At 39.7% G+C, this 24,866-nt stretch overlaps 1 protein-coding gene across 1 annotated transcript in view; it reads left to right on the top strand.

Annotated features, from left to right (window-relative positions):
- Positions 1-23,637, top strand: part of ncanb (neurocan b) — a gene marked incomplete at both ends in the record, with an annotated part of 59,803 nt that extends 36,166 nt beyond the window's left edge. Inside the window, 6 exons of the mRNA XM_079471913.1 lie at positions 3,272-3,385; positions 14,380-14,538; positions 16,491-16,573; positions 17,415-17,559; positions 23,129-23,311; positions 23,510-23,637. Coding sequence (XP_079328039.1) covers positions 3,272-3,385; positions 14,380-14,538; positions 16,491-16,573; positions 17,415-17,559; positions 23,129-23,311; positions 23,510-23,637 — 812 coding nt within the window. The remainder of the gene's footprint in view (positions 1-3,271; positions 3,386-14,379; positions 14,539-16,490; positions 16,574-17,414; positions 17,560-23,128; positions 23,312-23,509) is intronic.
- Between the last annotated feature and the right edge of the window lie 1,229 nt (positions 23,638-24,866).

The raw sequence follows: 24,866 nt of genomic DNA, 5'->3' as shown, positions 1-24,866 counted from the left end.
AGAAATTCAGCAGAAACAGAACACAGGCTCTTGTGTAAGAGAGTAATTTATCTCTCAAATGTTAAAAGGTGATAACATTATATCATGGAACGCTCAGAATGTCCATGCAATTGATGCGAATGTAGTTCGGCGCAAACAACTAGAATTCGAATCCTTCGAGGGAATGTCTGGTTTGTCAAAAATCTTCAGGTGTTGGGGAAAGTTTTCGAAAGCGGGAGGTTAGAATGGTGACGTTTGAAATGGAACTATGTTTTTTTATATCCTGTCTACAGCATTTTGGTATCCGTCACCTCCCACGATGCCTACTTTACACTTTCGGCAAATGCTTTGAGCTGCTAACAGCCCTGAGGATACAGAGGCTTCGATCCCCAGACGGTTGACGCATTGCAAATGGCCGCTGTCCGCCACCGTCACAGAGTGTTTACATTTTCAATCATCATTATTTGAACCCGGGAGCACAGCGTGATAAAATAGCATCCGAGGGAACGTTTCATGCTCTCGTGGAGAAAGTCCTTTGCTGGCGGTATTGATTTTCTTCCTCTTCGGCTGTTATTAGATTGTACGGTGGACTCTATGGTCCCATGGAAAACCTGCTGCATGGATCATTGGCCGTGAAATAGCTGATTGCATTTGACGTCTCATTTATAAAAGAAGGGAGGGCTGTTTACATTTTATTCAACACGTCGTTTACAAATGCCCCAACGGATGCCGAAATTGAAAACATAAATCTGGCCTACGTGAAATAGCGTTCCGTGCTGGGCCTCAGGAGCTGCGGAAACGCTCAGGGGGACAGAAAGCCAACGTCAGGCGTCTGTCTTAAGGGACGGTGTTGAATAGCCAAGTACAATTCGTATTCGTCAGCTCTCTGGATTTTTTCTAGAATTTAATTCGTCTCTAGTTTATTTAATATGCATTGTAGTACGGATGCTTTATTTCTTTGCCGTCAAATAGTTTCTCATCCAAATGATTTTGAGCTTTATTGTTTCTTATGTAATATTTTATATTATTATGTGTCCTTTCGAACATAAATGCACTTTAATTTATAATTGGAATGTAGTGACACTGCATCTGTTCATCTTAAAAATACACAGTACTTACAGTATATACTTGTGAAAAGCATCTACCATCATAAAAATGCATTTTACACTAGAGGAACCTGATACTAAATCCATTAAAGATCTGCTACAAGCACTGCTGTCTTATCTACCCTGCGTGATCCCGGCATTGGGTGTCTAGACATGCCAACCCTTTCCCTGTGTGAACCCAGCTGGCCCATTGACTCGAGATAGCATCAGCCTCGGTGCTGCTTTGATACAGGGCAGCTTCTCTTTTATCCCAGCATGTTCCTTCTGCCTCTAAAACCTCATTAATCCAACCGTGTATGTTTCATACTCCAGGCAAAGTGGAGATGATCCAGCGCCCCGTGCCTTTGCCCTCGCCGAAGCCCGGGAGATACGTTCAGATGGTTCGTAGGCAAGAGGTTCTCATATGCCAGCTGTGTCTTAATTGATTTTGCCCTCAAGCAGATAAGCAGAATAGATGGGTGAATTTAGAGTTCTGTGGTTGTCCTGATACAGCAATTCTGTAGTTAGTTACATATTGTGATATTAAATACACTTTTTTAATAGTATAGTAAATACTGTAATATGCAAATAAATATTCTTGAGACAAGATTCGGTTTCTTTCTGTTGTGTCGCCTTTACAGTAGCTTTCTTTTTTAACACAGGAACACGGAACCTTGGGCTGCATTTACACTGCAAGGTCTAATGCACAGATCTGATATTTTGACAGAACTCAGATTTTGTCACATCTGCTAGAATCCTTTTAAGACGTAACTCGCTGTAAGCACAGCGAAAATGTTGCTAAAAGGGTCAATTTGGCAGACAGCGCGTTTGACTGTAAGACCCATAGGCTCTTAGACCACTTGGCACTTTTGACATCTTTATATACGCCCATGTATGCATACACTTATAATGACCCGTGTCTCATTTTATCTGTATGTTTGGGTATGTTTGTGAACAGAAGGATGTTATTTTTTGATTTAAAAAATTGAAATTGTTGCTTGAAAGCATTTCTATCCTGAACTTTATTTAAAGGGATAGTTCACCCCAAAATGAAAATGATGTCATAATTTTCTCACCCTCTTTTCATTTTAAACCTGTATGACTTTCTTTCTTTTGCAAAACACAAAGGAAGATATTTTAAAGAATATTGGTCATTTCAAGTATGGTATGGTCGGACACAAAACCAAGTCAATGGGGACCAGCGGTTTTCTGTCACCAACTTTCACTTCAAGTTCTAATTATCAGTCTTTCAAGTTACAGTATATCTGATCACACGCCTGTTGATGTCACAAAACAGGAAGTACACTGGTTTGTGAGTTCAGTGATAGAAAGAGGCAGTTGTATTATACGCATACTGTCAAGTCCACCGGCGCTGAGCCGAGCCCCATTTTCAATTCATTCTCTATGGGAGCTGAGCAGCAGGTTCGCGTGGGGGATTTTGACATGGAAATTGGGGAAAAGGAAGAGCTGGGAACGTTTTTAAAAATGAGTGTGGAAACATCGGGAGGCCGCCAGTCGCTGTGGTTGTGACATCTGGCATAAGCATTTCAGAATCAGCTGCAAAATGTGCTGATGTTTCTCGATGGATTCAGTCAATACTTGTGCACTATATTCATTTAGGTTGTATGAAACTTCAAGTTTGACCTCAATAAAAAATATAAACAATGCAAACGTGTTAATTTCAAAAATGGAAACCTATGTTACTATATCTATAGCTAGTTTTACTTTCAAATAAAACAAGAAATTCATAAAATTTCCAATTGTTTCCTAACATTTGACCAAACATAAGACAGAAATAATCCCTAAAAAAGCATGTGTACACTAGATTTTAAAAGCAAGATCAGCAAATAAATGTTCAACCCCCCTGAGTATAGAAATAATTAATATTCACAGATGGTCCTCTCCTATGAAGAATGTGTTTGTAAAAAGAGCGTAACTCATTATTACTGTAATTTTATTCCCAGTGCGGCGCGCATGTTCATTTGTCGGATGCCATGAAGACTTTTTACATTAGCAGCGTTCTCAACCTGTCAGCATAATTGGAAATATAGCAATATCAGGACACATGTAACGTTTTAAATATTAATGAACGCAGACTTTGCGTTATGGCGTTTTTGTAGCACCTATGATCTCAGATCTGATGAGAAATTTAAAGACAAGCTGAACCTTTTGTTTTGTTTGAGAACTTTTCCTTTTTGTCCTTGCAGATATTGATGACTGCCAGTCCAATCCGTGTCAGAATGGAGGCACCTGTATCGATGAGATCAACTCTTTTGTATGTCTGTGTCTGCCCAGCTATGGTGGAGCCACCTGTGAGAAAGGTAATGAACTAACATTTATATATATCTATCATTACATGTACTTATAAAGAAAAAAAGAACGATTTTGGGGGTTTTTTGGAGGTTGACTACGACTAATATTTATGTTTAATCTCATTTTATCTTAAGATTTCAGTTGTATTAAGAATATATTCCATGCATTATGTAGCTGCACTACACTATATTTTCCCAAGAAATATAATTTAATGTGCAAGCAGCAATTGTATTGCAAAGCAAATTTAATATAAAATCAAATATTTACTGCGACACCCGCTGTGACATCCTGGCGCTTGAACTTTATGTTGTGCGATGCGGCATGAATACATTATCCGATGCATTGTTTTACTATTTTCTGATTTTGTCACTTCCAAAGCATGTGAAGCAAGAATCAGGTTCAGTGTAAACCTGAAGTAATCCATGCGGTGTCAGACCTTCCCAGCATGCTCCTTTTACGCAGCCTGAATGTGTTTGGCGTACCGTTTTACAGCCTTACAACCAAACGTTCAGCTGCAGGGCAATGAAGCATGGGCGATCAATTCTGACCCAGCCATGAGATAGAGAGCAGGAGAGCAAGAAAAAACAGAGGAAGCAGTAGGAGGCTTGCAGCCAGAATCTTCCCATCCAATCAGATTTCACTTGAACTCACTTCAACACATGCACAGGTTATAAGAAGAGAACACTTGCCCGTCACACGATTTTGATGTAACTGGTATCCTGTTTTTGAAGAAAAAGAAAACTTGTGTTAAGCTCATCCGGGTTGCATCACCCGCTTAAAGAAACGCCTTCGTAAAGTCTTTTAATTCTCACCTTGTGTAACATTTTTGAACCAGACCTTGAGGGGACCCATCCAGACGTTTTTCTGCAACGGGTGATTAAATAACAACCAAACACACCTCTTCAATGAAACTGATCAAAGAGGTAGCGAATCCCGATGTCAGGTTAATTTGTTTGCTTGCCCAGTCTCCGGTGTAATGTGATTCAAAGCCTGTCTGTTCTCATCACAACCACATCCGTCCTTTGATGCTCACCTGCTTCAACCAGCGACCTCCAGTTTCCATGGAGACCGCTACCAGAGAGTCAATAAGTGTACATGTTGCCAAACTTGTCAAATGGCCAGGGTTAAGAGGCCAGCTGTTGAAAACAAAGCTTGATCTATCAACAAGGCCCTGGCGAGCCAATTAGCACGTCATGCTAATTTCAACATTTCTGAATGCTCACTTAGAAGTAAATGCATATCTGGAGAGCATCAGACATGCTTTGTACCTTTGCGTCAAGACATTACTAACACTATATATACAGTATACATACACTTGAGAAATGACGCAATTAACTATGCAAAAGCTTTCTCTTTTGTTGTAAATGCTCCTGCGAAATCTGCCAAAAGATTGAAGGTTATGTGGCGATTAACGCTCCATTGGCATACGTCTCTTCAGAAAAAAACAAGCGTGGCATGTAAACGTTCTCCAGATCATTTACAAATCGAACAAAAAGCTCATTAACGTATGACATGCGTAATTAATCCCTGCGCTGCAGAACGCTCATCTGAAGATGCATTGCGTGCCATTTGTAACTGAAAAGATGCTTCGGCTTTCCTTAATGTTGTGCTTGCATTTTTCTTGAATGCGCTACCGCCTCTACGGTTTCTTTTATTTCAGTTTCGTACATAAATATTTCTTTAGAGGGAACAATATCCTTCGGATGTTAAAGATCTTGCTCACATCTTAAACCCAAGATCGCAATTTGAACAACATGCTAAAATGTTACCAGCAGCTGAAACGAACCAACTTTAGATGAAATTAAATTACGTTAAATTAAGTTTTTTAGTGTTTTGGTACCTACAGTATGTTTGAATGAAATCTTATCGTTAAAAAGACGGAACGCTGTTGCTTGAGGGAATGGCACCAGAAAAGTAATTCTGGTAATTCTACGGTAATTTACAATGATTATTGTGTGCAAAGGTCTATTGAAGAATCATTGAAGTTTGTAGAAAGTTGCTTGTCGCAGGTTATAAAGACACGCTAATCCAACCCGGCAGTCTTTCTCTTTCTTTTGAACTCATGAGTAGCAGATTGATTGACAGTTTGAGAGAGCGGCGGGCATGTTTCAGTCCGTCTAGCCTGAGCCGGAGGGAAACGCAGATGTGAAAATAATAAAGACAGACAGTGGGTTTTACTGCCGAGGTCCTGCATCAACTAATACCGAGCGCAGCCAAATGAATCGTGGTCTTCTGGGTCTTTAGATAGCAGTTGCGGTAATGAATGTTTCTTAATTATAACATCACATCAGCGGGGCCGTGCGTGGTGAAGATTACTAAACACGCGAGACAGATCGAGGAAAAGTACAAATTGCTGATGTTTTTTTTCCTTTTCTTTACTTGTTGTGATAGTAATTGTTTTATAAGGATGAGCGGGGAACGTTGTGCCACATTTTACTTTGTTTTCCTCTGGGCAAAGGAAAATTACATTAGGTTACAACTAATATGATTTTACGATTTCATTTAGGCTCCTTTTATGCATTTGGCAGACAGTTTTATTTGGTCATATATAGTAATGTGGCAAGAAGGGGTGGGATTTGGATTCGAACAGCCCGAGGAAGAACTCAATCCTACTGGACTAAAAATAACGACTACGCCACCCAGGTTAACTACCTGGGAAAGAATCAATACAAGCACACAGGTTCAAGTTTCCCTTTTTGACAGAGACTATGAGACGTGGATATTGATAATTGACACCTTTATTTGGTACTAGTTGTAATTTTAATATATGACCATAAATAATTAAAAACTGGTCACTGCAATGGTGGTAGTCAGGAGTTCAATCTCATGAAACAGACAATTTTAACTAAACAAAATAGTACACAAACTTCGGGAACTGGGATCACCAGTAGTTGAACAGGCTAGATCCTAGGCCTCCAAAATGCCCGCAAGGGTCAACCCGTGAACCAAACAGACAACCACAATACACACATACTTGGAATACACGTCAAAAGAAAATATAAAGAAAACTACACTTGGTAGGAAAACTCTGGCACCAGGGATAACTAGCCTGCCCACTCTGGACTCCTCCCAGCTCCTAGAAATAAAGAAAATAGAAATGGAACAATGATTAAATTAAACAAAACTATAATGAAAACAAGAACACTAAAGAAATAAGTACAAAAAGGAAATCAATTAAACAATCTTCTAAAAGTACAACAGAAACAGAAACACCGGCAACCACTAGGCCACCGCACACACCCCTGGGCCGGCTAGCGAGAAAAGCGAGCAAGCAGCAACCCGGAAGCAACGCGAAGCAAAACAAAAGCAAAACTAAAGAAAAACTAAAGCAAAACAGCAGTATTGGGACATCAAATCTTGCAGCGACAGAGCACAAAAGGATGCAAGGATGCACTGGTTTGTATCTAAAATATGAATACACAATTTAAAACAATGACTTCACATACCTTTCAACGCCATCGTAAAAGAAGAGTAGGTTTTACATACCCACATGCGGGAAAACCTGTCACCTTTCCGGCGGAGCACCTTAAGTAACTACACAGAAATAATGGTAACAATTAAGAAAAGATCTCTGACATGCATATCGCGTGAAAGTACCATGATGCCTACCGACAGGAAGACAGCGGTCACAAACACGCATCTGTGTAGCAGTTTGACCAACGATGCAGCAAATTATTATCCCAAAAAGGCAAACAGACACTTCACCACGAGGGGATATCGAACAGATGCCAGCCTTTCAGAAAATGGCATAATTAAAGCGAGCAGACAAAACTAATGATAGAGAACGGCAACACATACCTTCAACACCAGGCAGCGAAACACAGCGAATACCGGAACCGGCTGAAACAGTGACGCAACATCACCTGTTCCCACCCCCCACGATATATATACCCGCCACCCAATGACACTCATTACTAGTGGGTGTGGAGTTCGCACACTGAAATTCATTTCACCACAGTAAAATGTTACTTGAAGAAACACTTGATCCAGATCATTTACATGTATTTTCCATTAGTTGTTTTGCACAGGTGGCGCATCTTACCCCACCCAAATGTTTTCCATTCCTTTGCATCAGCCAGTTGCAAAGAACTTGTGCTTTGATTATATGGAGTAATGATCATTTCCAGGTTGTGCTGGAGAGTATCACGGCACAGTTCCACATCCGTATGCCACCTAATAATCTGTGGCAGTCACATTCAGAGGAATCACATATTCATCAAACATCATGCAACGTCTTCATGCATCAGAGAGCCACAGTGAGTGTGTTTTATTTTAGGTTACCAATCAGGACTGTGAGCCTGTGAAAATTGCTCCGTTTTGCTGTGGGGAATGTGAATGATGCTAGCAGTGTCGTAGGATTGTGCATTCGGCTGTCTGCGAGGCGACTGGGGAAGCAGGACATTAAAGTAGGACTTGGCTGCATTGGCAACTTTCCTACTCTTTTAGCAGAGCGGCGGTAGAAGTTTGAGTACTGAGTTTTGGTACTTCACAGAATTAGCAGACCTTAGCTCGGCAAACTTGATTTGTAGTATAGGGCCTGAAATGTTATGCTACACTGTGAAACGAAATACTATACTGTATACATCATGAATTATTATGTGTTGTATTGAATCATGAGCTACGTTTATTTCTACACCCATAGCAATACATATTCTGTCATCAGTGGTCTGTTCAATATGGCTTGCAATACAGACCCTGGTTAAACTCCAGCGTCCTGTAACAGCTGACATGTAGGCTGCCTGTAATGGCTCTTTGTAAGCTTACTGTAGCTGCTGAACGGTGATGCACCCTACAGATGTGTCATTACATGAAACCAACAGGCATCAGCCTCAACACTAGCAGTTCCTTTAAATCTAGCGTACCAACAGTCCATACTACAGAGGATATACAGTAAACATGCATCTCTCTGGCTCTATTTACCCTGCGATACTAATAGTATCTGTGGGCTGGAGGAAATGAAAACATGCTTGTTGTTCGCGTTCTCGCTTCATCACTTTCATGTATGGCCCAAGGCGAAGTCTTGATATGTTAGAGTGTGATTATTATACATCGCTCTTGCTTAACCCTAAAGAACAAAAACAATAGAGATATATTTGCAGTTTGTGGTTCAAGGAAGCAAACAAACAATGCTTAGTTTTTCTGTAAGCAAATTTTATTTTATTAATAACAATATATTATTTATTTATCGTAAAATTTGATTTGTTTATATATAATATTTGTTAAATTATTATTATTATTAACCTCTATCAAACTTTTAGGATATTGTTGTTTATTTTTCACTATATTGTCATGTTGAGAGGTTTGTTGAACTTTAACACCCTATTAGTTTGGTAAAGTCTAATAATTATTATTATTATTATTACTATTATTTGCGAAATGATAGAATAACTTTTATGATTCATCGTTTGTTTCTTTTATTATAATTTTTTTTGTTATTTGTCTGTTTGATTTTTATTATTATTGCATTCATACATATTTTTTAAAAATAAATTTACACCAAATTACCATTGTAACCATTTGTTTCTGTCAAAATACTGTATCAAAGACATGCATGTGATTATTATCAGAAGTTTATCTATAAAACTATCTTTTAATGACATGCCAACCATTATGTTGCAAAGCAGTGGTTCTCAATCTTTTCCCTGTAAACCCATTTAAAGAACTGGCGCACCCCTCCCCCCCCCACATTGAGGATAGATTAGTTAATGTAAAATATTTTAGATATAGTTTATACTCATAGAAAAGAAAGCAGATTGATCTCAAGATATCAGATTATAAATGTAACAACCCTGCTAATAAAAACAAAAGAGACCCAAAAGAAACCATCACAGAGATGAATGGTTTCCATTAATATACCATTGTGAACCATTAACTTTTTGCATTAAAATCTTTACAAAATTGTAGTATTTTGGACATTATTCCATAAGGATCAATCTGCCAGATCAGGAGAACGGTGCACGTTTCATTTATTTTAACACAAGCAAGAGTTTATTCGCAGTTTGTAATACAGGCGCGGTGTGGTTTTACATCTTTAATAACTGTCAACAGCTTTAAACAGTCGTCCAAGTTCAGAAATATACGAAAAGGCACTTTATTTACAAGCCACTCCCTTCACACGCACTCTGATCTTATCGGGAGAGAGAGAGACTTATTCTGAAATTACAGTCTGATAGACAAACATACATATATGATCCACCTTTGTAGATATTAAGATCGTGTGTGCAGCCTAAAATTGCCCTGCGCAGGACCTAGACTGAGTCTGTGCGGCCGCTCACATACACAGCTTCAGACGGAACATTGCCCTCCATCTATTTGTAATCGCGTTTGAGTTCCAAAGATTCGAGCTTTGAGGAACCGTTGCGCCCCAGCTGCAGTACCTCTGCACCCCCCTGGTGGAGAACCACTGCTGTAAAGGTAACCTACAAATAATCACCAGCAAATGTGGATGCTTCAGTCAGGTAGAGTATAAGGATCACTCTCCACCAAATGGTTGAGAGGCCTGTTCAAGGATTAGCACAAACAGAGACAGATCGGGAATCTTAGCTACATCATCCGAGACAGAATGAGGTGGCTAAAGCATTACTTTCACCACTAATATTCACTATTAAGACATTCTCGTCTCTCTACTTGGCACAGATTACACTCCCCATGTCTGCTTACTCCCAGTGGCACTGCTCTTGTGTTTACCTCCTCCATGCTAAAAGCAAAATCATGTTCTTCCAAAACAACCGCATCCTCCCTCCTGAATGGCAAAGTGCTGTCTATTTTTGCTGAAGGAGCGCCTCCAAATAACCCCCTAAATATATGGTAATGAGAAGTGCCTATGCCAAAGAACTGAAATATCACATTGTGATGGGGATAAATTACCCAATCAGTCAGTTGGAAGCACTTGGCCTTTTTATTTTTATCTGCTGCTCGTTCAATTTGCTGAGTATTAATCACAAAACGTGCCAGTCCGTCAGCGTGCTACGTTTGAGAAGAATGCCAGATAAAAGAAAAATCAGTTAACGTTTCGATGAAGATTGAAATGAACAAGGATGCTCACAGATACAGTATCATTGGCTTTGAAAGCTCTAAAGCGATGCTTTCTTCAAAGGGTTGCTGTTTCCACATGGCTTTGGGGTAAAAGCTTGCAGGTGGTGGACCAGTGACAGCCATTTATTCCCCAGCTCTCTGACTCTCAATCCGGGCAGGGAGCCAAGGTGTGCTGATGGTGACTTGTAAGGCCTCCAGCATCTCAATTCTTCTAGCAACTGGAGATAAGAGCAGGCTTTGCCGGAGCGAGCCAATTTGGATGCATTCCCACTGTATTATAACGTACCTTCAACAGTGCCGTCAAAATGTTTATCGATGGGCTGGTGAATAGGCGGGTAGGGCGTATGCTGTGTGGTAGAGGCGGCACCCGATACAGATTCTTGTGGCGCGGGAGTACATTTTTGGTATAAATGACGGTAGTGGTCGGAAACTCTGGTATTAAGGACGGGACCGGGTCCTTGGATGGGTGCCCACTCCTGACATCCTTCTAACTGACCACATGTAGAGCCTGATCTGAGGGCTGTGTTATGCATCTGCTGCATGCCTGGACCAGTTCTTACTCCGTTTTAACTTTTATTTGCATGCATCAGCCCCCAGACAGAGCGGGTAGGTCGCCAAGTGCACCTTAAGCCAGAAGTTTGGTCCATCCGTTAGTCCGCGCGCCGTCCACATGATGCATTTTTCGTCATCAGAAGGGTGCAGCACATGTGCAGCACATTTTCTGAGACCACACAGACGCATAGAAGAGCGCATGCGCGAAAAAAAGTGCACTAGTCCACTAGGGGTCGATACACACACAGAATGTTTGCAATTTGTTGTTGTTGAAGAAGAATGATACAAAACACGCTCCACACTGTTTGGTTGTTGTTCTTGTTGTCTTGCTGTTTTCTCAGATTGTTTGCACTGGCGAAAACACTTCCTCAAACATCAATTTGCAGTAGATCTCTGAATGACGTGACTTTGTTCTGACCCCTGGCGGTCTGGTAGAGCACACATACTCATTTGTATTGCGCATGTGTTGAACTCGCAATTTGTGCACGAGACGGACACGGAAAGTCCGGTATGCCACGGCCTTTAGAGAAGAGAGAGCGTTCATGATTTTTAGAGGGGAGACATGGATGTTAAATAGTTTGGTTAAAAAAGTTCTTTCATTTTGCATGACCTAGCTATAAGCCAGCGGGATTCGTTTATTCATATTTTGCTTATAGTTTGAGTATGAAATGAGTAATGCATTTATTTTTCACTGTGACATTTTGTCTACTGTATTGACATTAAAATGTAGAACAATGCTGTGTATTAACAAGATGAAAAAAAAAGAACTGAAATGTTTTTGTATAGCGTATATTAGATTTGTTACGAATAGATTTTCTTTAAAACAATCTAAAATGTAGGATCTGGAAACGTGATCTATATTTAGCGGGTGAACACGAGTGAATTTTTAGCGGGAGCGGGTGGGACGAAATACAATTTTGCGGGTGGGAGCGTTATGAAAAAAAACTCTCCTGTGGGGTTCTGCTTTAACGTTAAACATAGTCTGCTGTTTTCACGTTTTAGCTTTGCAGTTGTCTGAGGTTTGATGCACAGCAAGCGGCTGCTTTTGATCAGCGCTAAAATACGCTAAATTAAACACTTAACAACCAGAACAAATAAATGCAGTCAAGCTGATTTGATCACCAAATGTATTATACAATGTGTAATGTTGCTATGTAGTGAATACAGTATGTAAAAATATCTCGGTTTTACTTTGTTTCTTATGAAGCTTTCCTAAATTCAGAGGGGTAAGGCCCCCCAAAGACATAAGAAAGGCTTCAAGGCACCCCTTTTTTCTTGGTAGTTAAAATTGTGTTTTTATATAATCAACCATTTTCAACCGTTTTCTAAGGGTTTCATTGAAAATTATTTTTCCCACATTTAAAAAACTTTACTGGCAGATAAGAACCTGGCCCTTTCCAAGCAGAATACAGCAAATAGTTGAAGGAAAATTATTCCCAATGAAGGCCTTGGGCTACTTCGCTGTAGTAACCGGCAAAGGCAGTAGTAATGAGAGCATAGACTCGATAAAGGACTATGAAGAGGACTTCTTCCAGAAGTCTAGACTGCTGAGGGAGGGCATGTTGAAAGCTCAACAGGTGACAAAACAAAGAACCTGAGTCTTGCTGTTTCAGACTGCTTCTGGAAGATGGTGAGAGAGTCCGTGGAACAACAAGCAGATGCTTTTAAAGTTGAGGGTTTTTGCTGCTTCTCAGCCATTCTCTCTATGTTGAAACAGCGGACGTGAGCGCACTGATGACATACGATGTCTGCGTGAACTGGGTGAGCACTGGGATGCAAACTACGTTGGATGAATATGTTAACAGGGCCAGTCTCAACCAATGGCTATCGCCACAACGTTCGGCCAGAATGTTTTTATTGGTCGAACGTTTTTTGGTCCTACGCCTTTCACAGACGACATATTTGACCACTATAGTATGTATTGTAGTCAAGTTTAGTCAAATTTGTATATACTGTTTACCATAGTGTTGTTCTAAAACACTAAAGTATACTATAAAGTACTTCACTATGTATAGAGTATATATATATACATACTATAGATACCATTTGTATATACTGTGTGTTACAGTAAATATACTATACTTGACACTTGTGTTTACGGTTTAATAATGATCAAAACCACTGAAGTATACTTTACTGCCGTGTATATATACTATAGTATATGGCTTAGGGAAACACTCTTAAAGATTAATATAGAATAGTTTAACCAAGTGCTTAATAAGACAAATGTCAGTTCAAAATGACTTTTTGGTAATAGATATACAACGTAATTGGTCTTTCTGTTCTAAAAATTTGAGGTGAGGTTTGTTGTGCTTTATGTCAAGGCTTCATGCCTACCGCTGGCTAGTGTGATATTGCTTATTGTAAGAAAATAGGATATGGGCTAGCTCGTAGTATGCTCATTCAAATAACGTCACCCGCCGAGGAAATGAAGTGTGGTGTTCCTGTCAAGCTGTGTGGTGGATCTAGCCACAGCAGCAAAGAACAGCCGGTCTGTTTTCTCCCCCAGATAAGAGAAAGCAACTTGAATGCCAAAATATATGAGAAAAGATTGCGATGACTGCCAGGATTGTGTTTTAGGTGAAGGTCGCTCATTCTGAAAAAGAAGCTCGCAACATATTTCTTTGAACCATCTCGTGATCTCCAGGTAGTACCCAACATGTGCCTGTAGAGGATACAGAAAACCAATGCTATGATATATTTGATACTAATATATTAACAATAATGAGCTCAATTTTTATTCTGATGGAGAGAATGTAAAGTGGTTTTGGGACGCATCAACAGGATGTCTATTCACTATCCTCTCTGTGTCTTTCTTGTGGTTTTGTTCATCTTTCCCACGTTCAGACAGTTCCCGGGCCTTTCTGAATGCTAAACAGAGCCCCATACGCCCCAATTTGCAGATGCCAATTTACCGACGTCGCTTTACATTTGCTATCAGTAAAAAGAGCGGAACTCGCTTTGAGCTTCAGGAATTGGGTAGTGTGGCCAAACCGGGCTAATGTATAAAACCTTCACAGTCTCAGGCACACGCACGAAAATACAGATGATCTTTTCTTCAGTTTCCGAGGGTAAAAAAAGAGGCGTTCTGACAGCGATGTGACAGGTTTTAATTAGCCATCGCATGTAGGTTATGCAAGATTGTTGTCGTTTGAATAGATTAAGAGGGTTTTTGGTAATGCTAAACTGCTAGTGCCCACATCCGTGGATTAGCGGGACACAGCTGAGAGGGTTTTTTAAGATGAGCTAAAGTTGAACGTCAAAAGAGACGGTGTGTTTGAGATTAAGAGCTCAATGGACTTTCCATAGCATCCCGTCAGCAACCGAACAATAGTCCGAGGCTACATTGATAATCTGGGGATTTGTTTTCTACTTTAGTGGTGATCTCTCCTATAACTTTCTCTCTGTCATGCAGACACGGAGGGTTGCGAGCACAGCTGGAGGAAGTTTCACGGTCACTGCTACAGATACTTCACCCGCAGACACACCTGGGAAGATGCAGAGAAGGACTGCAGGGAACACAGCGGCCACCTGGCCAGCATCCATTCCACACAAGAGCAGGACTTCATTAATGGTCAGTACTGTAGTATATGTGGAACAATGACGTATAGTTGGTGCTTTGATGTTTTAGGAATAAAATATGTCGTAATAAGGAGGGGATGACTTGGGTCTAATTGTTTCGAATTAAACGTTTGGATCAGGGGTCCCCAAACTTGTTTCTGGAGGGCCGGTGTCCTGCAGAGTTCAGCTCCAACATACCTCAACACACCTGTCTGGAGGTTTCTGCTGTGCCTAGTGAGATCTTGAGTAGCTGCTTGAGTTAAGGATTCTCTGCAGGACACCGGCCTCAAGCACCGAACCTGGGGACCCCTGCTTTTGACCTTAAGAACAAAAAGGAAGACATTTCTACTTTGACAATCTCTTTCACATTCAGACCTTGAGCAGGTGCTTTTATCCAAAGTGAGGGGGGAAATAATATGAAATGTGCTTTACAAAGTTATAAGATTTCACCAATTTTCAAAGACAATACCTGTTGGAGGAAGAAGAGAAAGTCTTTTCATATAGTCAACCCTTTAAGGTCACTCATTTATTCTTTATAATTACTTTATAGAACTATTTCAGTTTTATCAGATGAAAGAAATCAAGATATTTTTTAATCTTCGCCATCCTTTGCCTTGAATTATCAACCAGCCTCTTGAATTCTCACAAGATGCTTATAATACAGTTTGTTTCCATCTCTTCTGGGCTGCTTTTCTTCAATATTCAGTCCAAATCATTCATTTAACAAAAATCGTTTGATATGTATAATTTGAAAATCACACGGAAAGTACATAAGGAAAAGCATATTTTTATGTGATGTCACATCACAAATATTCTGTATTTATCTAACCATTGTCGGATATTCTGTATTTAGCTAACCATTGTCTGATTTGCCTAGTTAGCTTTAATCTCAAAGTTTTTGCCTATCCTAGATTTATTAAAGGGATAAATAACCCAAAAAAACAAAGAAATGTATACTGGTTGAGGGTGAGTTTTTGGGGAACTATCCATTTTTAATAGCTGACCATGTAACTAAAACAAGTGACGGGATTGCTGACCTTCCCCGCAGGACTGATCTCTTCAACTTGACTGCTCCTAGTCAGGCTAAAATCCAGGGTAATAACGCTCAGTGTGGCCTCTCACAGCATGCTTTCTGCTGCCGTCTAACCCGTCTGCATACAGAGCTACAGCGCTCACCAAAAAGTGTGTTTAATCGCCTTGAAAATGGACATCTCCACCCCTGCAATAAAAGGGGCACAACCATTAGAAAGATTAATGGGCCCTGTAATGATGTTAATCAGGACGACCATGATTGAAATTCCATTAGACCTACACCCAAAGAAAATCCCCAGAATGCATCTTGGGGACGATCTGGGATGGCCTTAAATCGTGATTGTGATAACACCGTTGCTTGGCTCCCATAAGCCCTGTTATGTAAAGGGTATATGAACCGGGTGAATTGAAGCATTTCTTAGAGCATCCTGTGGCTCCGAGACCCTTTACGTTTGGTGTTAACATCCGTCTTGTGTAATCTGATAAAGCGGTCAGATGATAGGAATTGCTCTTTATACCTGCGACTCATTGCATTTCCGATGACCATTTTTTTTGCTGGAAGATTCATTTAATGTCGTGCTTAGTAATGATGCTTAGTTATACTGTAGCTGGGCTAGCCACCATGTTGTCACGTTTTCGATTCTTTGGCGAAGGATATCACGTATTTACGAAACGCGCTCTGTTGAGCAGTTTGTCCGTTTAGGGCTACTGTAGAAACAACATGGTGAATTCCATGTAAGGGGACCGATGGTGTGCATATTGAAATAGCTCATTCAAAGCTTATAAAAACATTACGCTTCATTATGTAAGCCTGTAAGGCCTTCATACATCTCTGAAGACTCTTTTCTTCCATAAGGTTATGAAGTAAAAACTTGTTATATTAAAAAATGTGTTGGGTTTATTAAACGCAAAACCATTTTGTTTTTTAAACAGGTATGAGTCATGAGAACACATGGATTGGTCTGAATGACCGGATGGTTGAAGATGACTTCCAGTGGACTGATAATATGGATCTGGTGAGACTAGACTTTTCACACTATGCTTAAAACACAGTGTTAACCTCATAAGGACATTTTTAACACTGGGTCAAGCTACAAAGGACAAACAAAAATACTGTCCTGGGCCACACGCTTATGCAACAGCCCTGGACAAAATTAAAGAGATAGTTCCCCTAAAAATCAAAATGATGTCATTATTCAACCCTCACCCTCATGTCTTTCCAAACCAGTTTGACTTTCTCAAAAAGATATTTTGAAGAATGTTGGTAATCAAACAACACATCTCCCTATTGACTTCCATTATTCAGACACAAAACCACTGAGAAATTTCTCAAAATATCTTCTTAGTTTTCCACAGAAGAAAGAGTCATACTATCTTTAGGTTTTGAATGACATGAGGGGGAATCTCTATTTCTATTTTGGGGTGAACTGTGGGATATGGTACATGATAACCCAGACTAAAAAATGATTCCTTGTTTACAATTTAAATTGTAAAATGAACCAATGCAAATGAATTGTTCTTTCTCGTACATAGTTGTATGATATTGGTGTCCTTGTAGTTTTTCATGCTAAAAGCAGAACACAAATGAATCACTTTGACTCATAAAACAATACTTATGCAGGGAATATGCTCAGATGGATTATGCAAATCCCATCAGACGTCTCTTTTCAACTTTTTTTTACAAAGATGTTCTCACAACCGACCATTTATACAATGAGTGTAAGATATCAGACCCATTAACAAGTGTCTTTTTGGAAAGACATTTGTTATGCATTGGATATGTAAGACGCTACAGCAAATACCCTGTAAATCCATCGGATTGGATTTAGCCCTGAAATATCCTTGTTCCTCCTCCAGCAATATGAGAACTGGAGAGAGAACCAGCCGGATAATTTCTTCGCGGGCGGAGAGGACTGCGTGGTTATGATCGCCCATGAGAACGGCAAATGGAACGACGTGCCCTGCAACTACAACCTGCCCTACATCTGCAAGAAAGGCACAGGTGAGAGAGAGGAGGCGGCGGAAAAGAGGCCAGATACCACCTCGCTTTATAACGCTTCCACCGGTGACCTCCTTTTGTTAACTGAATTCACACGTTCTTCATCAGATGTTATATCACCTTTTGGTTTCATCACTTCCTGGGCTTGTTTAAAGGAATAATTCATCCAAAAATTGGCTAGTTATTATTCTTTATATTTGAGTGTGCATTTTCCAAAAGAGAAAACCATGCGCAGCAACATGAGGGCGAACAAATTACAGAATTTTCATTTTTCAATGAGACATTTCTTTAAAAGCAATCCCAATCCATTTTTCCATTTCTCTGTCACTGGTAAGCTCCACCACTCCATTTTCACACCACCCTTCTCATCTCACCATCATCTTTCCCCGTCAGACAATGACCTCAACAATAACCCGTCACTCATTTCTGATGAGAATCATCCCGGGGAACAGTGAGGGTCTGATGGTGGGTTCTCCGGAGGGCGACGGCTTGACACGACAGCGCTTCAGCCACTCGGCTGTCGTGCTGTGACGCAATCTGCTCCAATCACACCTCTGTGGACTCATTAGACGAGTTTTGTCTGGATATTTGCATATGAAGCAGACCGAAGCAATGGAATTTGGTGGGTCCGTTTGCCCTAGCTAGATTTAAAGAGACACAAGGTTCACCAGGGCCAGCTGGAGAACGGATTCATCAGACCACATGTCTCAGGCGGCTCGGACCGAGACAGACCTAATCTAAAGAGTCGATGAAGCATGTATTTCACTTCGAATTCAAATCCCAACCTGCCTTTTATATTTAATACTCAATATTAAAATGGTATTAGAGCTTGTTTTTGAAGGTGGGAGGCTTAGCTGGCACTTAAAAACGTAATGTCTTCAAGCACTTGAAGCAATGATCTGACCGTTGGATTCTCAGTCGACACACAGCTTCCATGTGCAAACATGGCACAACAAGAATTTGTAGAATCACTATGTAACTATGGGCAATAGCTACAATTTACAAAAACTATAAATAATAAAGCCAATTACGTCGGGTTTAATGTGGTGTGCTGTGAAACGTTGAGCAAACAGCCGCATGGCTGCCGCACATACACAGCTCAACCTGCTGTCGTTGGCGGGACCACCTGGGAATGATTTGTCCCCACCCTCACCACCTGCTTCTCTGTCTGCTTTTGTCCATCAGCTCTCCCCTGGTCATTCTATCCTTCAAATTGTCACCTTTATTGACCACCTAATGTGCCCAGCCAAACCTTTATATAATAATTTAATCTTGGCACGGTTCCTTTTTATTAAGAATGCTGAAGTAAGGAACAGTGATGCAATAATAACTTGATATGTGTTTTAACGGGTGCTAAGGTTAAAGGTCAGTTTAATACTGACAACTATAAAGAACTGTGTCTACTACACTTATTATAGTTTTGTTTTTAGGTTTATTATTTGACTCTAAATTCTGTCTGAACGGAACAAACCTCTGTGTCCAGTTAGGAAAAACACATTTTGTGTTACTTTCAACTTGTGTTCTCTTTTATTTATTTAAGACAAAATCAACATGTTTGATTCAAAATGTTTAAGAAAAAAGGGGGGTTAAGATTACATAACACATTTTTATTTAACACATTCTTATTCTTTGAATAGTCTGTTATTTTTATTTATTACACGGTTTGTTGGAATGCTTGATTCTGATTGGCCATTCGCGACATTTGCAGGTTCGTTATCCCAAGATCCCTCAAAAATATAACAACACACGTTGACAGTTTTTTGACAAATCAAATGTAAATATATATTTTAATAACATATATGACATTATATTTACAAAGGATTAAACCAAATTGCCTGTTCGTGACATCTGAATGTCGTTTCTTACCTTAAAACCGAAGTAAAACGGCTTTTCCTTGCAGTAGGGCAGCATTCTGTAAAAATGAGCTAAGAAAATGTTTCAAATTCACATTTCATGTCCAGTTTTTTCTCATGAAACTGCTCAACTATTTTCTTTTTATTGCAATATCAGTTTATTTTATTTTAGTCTAGTTTTAGTTTGGTTTTGTATTTCTTTCCATTTAATGTTGTTAGTACCCTAACTTAAGTTTTTAAATAATATTTATACCTATATTTTATAATTTTTTATTAACATAAATATTTAAATAGTTTAAGTAAAAACAAGAAACAAGTTTTTCTGTATGAATGCTGTTTTTGCGTTATTCCCAAACAGATGAATGCATCCTGCAGCTTAGGGTGAAGTTAGTTTGTACATTTTAGAATGATCTCAGTCAAATAACATCTAATTTAATGTTAAATTATGCAAGTGGCGTGCTGTGTCGCTGCAGGACTCAGAACCGCATCCAGAGTTGTAGCAGAGTGTCTGACCGTGAGTGTGTACACTCATAGAAAACACTATGTTGATTTTTACAAACAATGGCGCTGCACGGCTCAGCGCATCCACGTCCGGTGTTCGACCCTCTTAAGATTTTGAACTATTTTATCTGTATTTATAAAGCAATCTGTATCTTTATAGTTGTCAATATCCTCCGTTGTGTGAACTGGCCTTAACTGTGGCAAACAAAAGTCTAGTTGTTTTGCTGAGCTGCAGTTTTCGCTGGAAATGAAGATGTCTGAATCTCAGGTGTTTGCTACAATCCCGAGGCGGTGCCGAATGCTGACTCCGCTGAAGAATCTCCCATCTGTGTTGTTGAATCATCTTGACTTCTGCCTGCCAATGGGGTGTGAAAAATCCTGGGGCGATCGGAGGTGTCAGATCAGTATGATGACTCTATGATAGATAAACTACTTTGCTTAGACCTCGGAGACTGTTAACATGGACTTCATATGCTTTACATAACCAACTTTATGTGGAATTTAGATTATAACGACAAGAATGCAAAAAGGACTGTATTTAAGGACATTTTCACATGCATATTCAATAGATGAAAGGTAGAGAAAAGACGACAAATTACTGAAGCGTAGCACATCAATCCCAGTGTTATTTGATTTATTCAAGCTAAAAAAATGCAATACAAAGGTCCTTGAGAGCAACAAGTTAAATGTAAAAGTTACGGGGAAAAAGAAAAGTTACATCTTTGAAAAGGCCTTGGATAATTTGACATCGGGTTTGATATCATCTAATCCTGTGGCATTCATACATTTTTCATTGCGGCTTATGTATCCAAATACTTTTCGGGTCATCGAGTCCAAACGTACAGCCCGAATGTGTGTAGGAGTATTGATTTTTATATTTGTTATTTATTTATGATTTATCGTCGACTGTGAGTTTGGCTTGTTGGGATTGAGGATCGCTGACTCTTCTGAGCGTGACATTTGGCTGCTGTCCTCAACACAGAAGGTCAGCAGTCTTTCTCTTCAGACAGAGAACCTATAGGAGGATGCAAGGGCGGACGTAGAAGAACACTCATCAGGATGCGACCGGCACCTGACATCCCAGATCAATTTATTCTTATAGTCGTCACTGATTAGGTGACAATTCCTGCCCGTTTTAGGTGACAGATAACCTGCAGGTCCTCGGCAGAATTGATTTGATTCTCAGGTTGGTTTTCTGTAGGAGGTGTTTGTTCAAAAAAGAAAAACTTACCCTTGTGTCATTCTGAAGCTGGATGCTGTTTTTTACAGAGAAATTCCAATAGTTTCACTTGTTTTTAATCAACCCGTTAATGCGGTTCATGAACTGACTCTATGACCTGGTCTTATTGACTCTTATTGTCTCTTATACATCCTAAAGACATGTGACGTGTAATGTAGTCGTGAAAGTAGAGCTGTCACGGTGAAGGAATTTTTCTTGCAGTGATTTTCACCGAGATTGTAAACCCCAGTCCGTTCACGCTTTCATCAAGTCATAAACGCCTCATATGAATCCCTGAATCTTAGTGCAGAGCAAAACGTGATTGGCTGAAGTTTGAACGTGCACTTTTGGTCAACAAAAGCGAAAGTTACCCAATTGGCTTGCGTAGATAGTGGGCGGAGTCCATCTATTTATGGATTGTGAGCACGCCTTGACGTTAGAAAAGTTTCAAAATCCACAAAAGCACAGAGAGCCATCCACAAATGCGTGCAGCGATTCACAAATGTGCAGAAAGCGATTCACAAATGTGCAGAAAGCGATCCACAAATGTGCAGAAAGCGATCCACAAATGTGCAGAAAGCGATTCACAAATGTGCAGAAAGCGATCCACAAATGTGCAGAAAGCGATCCACAAATGTGCAGAAAGCGATCCACAAATGTGCAGAAAGCGATCCACAAATGTGCAGAAAGTGATCCACAAATAAATGCCATTAAAATAAATGTTTTTTATTTGCAAATCTCACGTATGTTCACTTTTTGTGCATGTGTGGATTTAAAACGTGTTTGTGAAACTCTCAATTTTTATTTGCGGTTTATAGTTTATTTATTCAGAATATTGCAACAATTCTGATCCCATACAGGAGGGACTCTAAGTCATCCACATACCTATATAAATTCAGAAAAACTGAAAATAATTTTGGAATGGTCTCTTAATTTTTTCCCGGCTATATATACTGTATATATGTATATTTTTATAAATATCAAGGAGTTATGTATCTCCAGAAATGACCATGGAGGTTGGTACCTTATGTAAAATATTTTATCATCATAATTTTATCTCTATTCTGTTTATTTATAATTAATAGAATTATTGACATTGAAAAATGACAAAAACATGAAAAGTATTACATGAAAACTTTATAGAATTCCTCAAAATAATATGGAAGGTTCCATTTACATTATAAATGTAATCTGTGCCGAGCTTCTGATTGGTTCCCCGCAGTATTTACAGGGCAACTGCCACAAATAACAGACTGAGTTACATGCTGTCAAGTGATGGCGTTACAGCTCCAAGGGCGCCACTTAAAGGTGGGAAGGAGAACTGCAATTTAACAAACATGAATTTGACTAATTAGGTTAATGTCAATGCAAGCAGACCTATGAGATGCTGCCATCACTATCTGTGAACTCCAGTCCTAAGGATGAGATCCACTATTCCCATGGCAACGGGACTCACACCCACTGTGATAAAGCATAGCCTCTGGCATAATCTAATTAGTTTCCCCACACTCACATGTTTTCTGTACTTTTGAGTGTCTTTATGGTCGGACTAAGTGTCTGATTTGGGCCGCTTGGATACTGGTCGTGCTCACTTTATTGGATGGCGCTGGCCGAATGCAACCAACAATAAAGCCATGACACAAATCATTTACTCACGTCATTACAAACCTGTATGACTTTCTTCTGCAGAACACAAAAGAAGATATTCTGAAGAACGTTGGTAACCAAACAATATTGGACAAATTTGGCAGACGCTTTTATCCAAAGCCACTGAGCTACAGGAAAGCTTGACACAAAACCACAGAGACATCTCTCAAAATATTTTCTTTGTGTTCCACTGAAGAAAGTGTCACATACAGGTTTTGATCAAAATGATGTTAAATAATTGATAATAAAACCAATGGAGGGTCAGATTTTACTTTTGCATCAGTAATCAAAACCTAAATGTTATAAATACAGTGAATAACTGAAACGAAACTATGTTTGACTGTTTTTGTAGTGTTGTGTGGCGATCCACCCACAGTGGACAACGCCTTTGTTATTGGCCGGGGACGTTCGCACTACGACATACACTCGGTGGTGCGTTACCAGTGTGCAGACGGTTTCATCCAGCGCCACATCCCCACCACGAAATGCCGCGCTAATGGCAAATGGGACCGACCAAAGATCATCTGTACGAAATGTGAGTTTTCATTTTTTGGACTTTTTTTACGCTTGGGTTGCATTTTAACGTTAGAAAATTATTTACTGCTTTGAGCTGCCAATGACTTGCTCTGTTGAATACATTTACGCCTTTTTATTAAATTAAATCCATTTCCGCTAATACGTTTTCCTGAAAAATCAGCACAGTAAATTCATGCATTTTTTCTTCTGTCCTCAGCACGGCGATCTCACCGCAACAGACGCCACCATCACAAATCCCACCACGAGCACAGAAGGCACAAGCGGCATGGGTCAGGGGGTCATCGAGGTCAACGAGGTCAACAGGCGGGTCATGGCCATTTCTAACCAAATAACCCCTTCCGCACCTGCAAATCAACAAATCCTTTCCAACAGCCTTTCACCTAAACCTCCTTATCTTCGATACCCACCCACCTTTCACCTTTTCCTCTTCATACCAGGCTCAGTCTACCCCCCGTATGACCAGAGGGGGCGCCGCTGGACCTCACAAGGACTATGACACTTTTAATTATCGCTCTTATTTATTCTGTTTCTCTGTTAATGTTTCATCATTTTAGCGGAAAGTTGTTTCGTACCTTCGATGTAGAAACACTCTAACTGTTTATGTATTTTTACATAAGCATTAATAGAGTGGGTGGGTTGGTACTCGGTGTAAATAAACTTCATTTCATTTCAAAACACAGGAACGTATCGGAATGGCCAGGAAACGCTTCTCGTGTTTGCTGTTACTGGATTTTGAGGGGGATTTCTTGATTGTTTTGATGATTTTTTTGCCCTTTCTAAGACATCACCTTGATTTATACAGTATTTGAGTATTGATGTGTTTTTGGATGAGAGGAGTGGTGTTCATTTAGAGTTTTAGTAACTGTTTTAAAGTGGCAGTTCCCCTAAAAAAATCATTATTCTGTCGTTGTTTACTCCTTTATGTGTCGTTCAATATCTTTTTAGCATTCTTATTGCTGTGAAACACAAAAAGGAAATGTTGGGCAAAATACTCATTGTTGTGTTTTCCTTATAAAGAAAGTCCCATGGACTATTTAATGGCAGTTCCATGGGGCTTTCGCAGTTTTGACTGCCCGGCAACCCCATTCACTTTCATTGTCTGCAAAAGGGCCACCATTACCTTTGTGTTCCATGGAAGAAAGTAAGTCATATTGGTTTAGAATCATTTGAGAGAATGTGTTAATAAAGACAATATTGTCTTTTTTTGCGAACATTTTATCATTTTGTTAATAATGAAGATTGTTGGTAACCAGACAACATTTGGCTTTCATTGACTTCCATTGTGTGGTTAGGTTCCATCATGGACAAAATATCTACTTTTGTGTTTGACCGAAGAAATGTCAATTACAGGTGTACGCAACAACATGAAGGTAAATAATTGATAGAATTTTTATTTTCGTGTGAACCTAACTTACCAATCGCTGGTGGCCACTTCTGTCGTCGCACAGATTTCTTAACATTCAGGTTTTTCCCATTTACGGTTATTGACTTGACAAGAATTGGTTAGACAAGATGTGTCACTGTGTAGTCCCATGCTGCCGGTGGCCTCTCCA

The sequence above is a fragment of the Barbatula barbatula genome, assembly GCF_947034865.1.
Source record: "Barbatula barbatula genome assembly, chromosome: 13".
Lineage (NCBI taxonomy): Eukaryota > Metazoa > Chordata > Actinopteri > Cypriniformes > Nemacheilidae > Barbatula > Barbatula barbatula.
The sequence above is the reverse complement of the archived record's forward strand: the minus strand, read 5'-3'. Positions and strand labels throughout refer to the sequence as shown.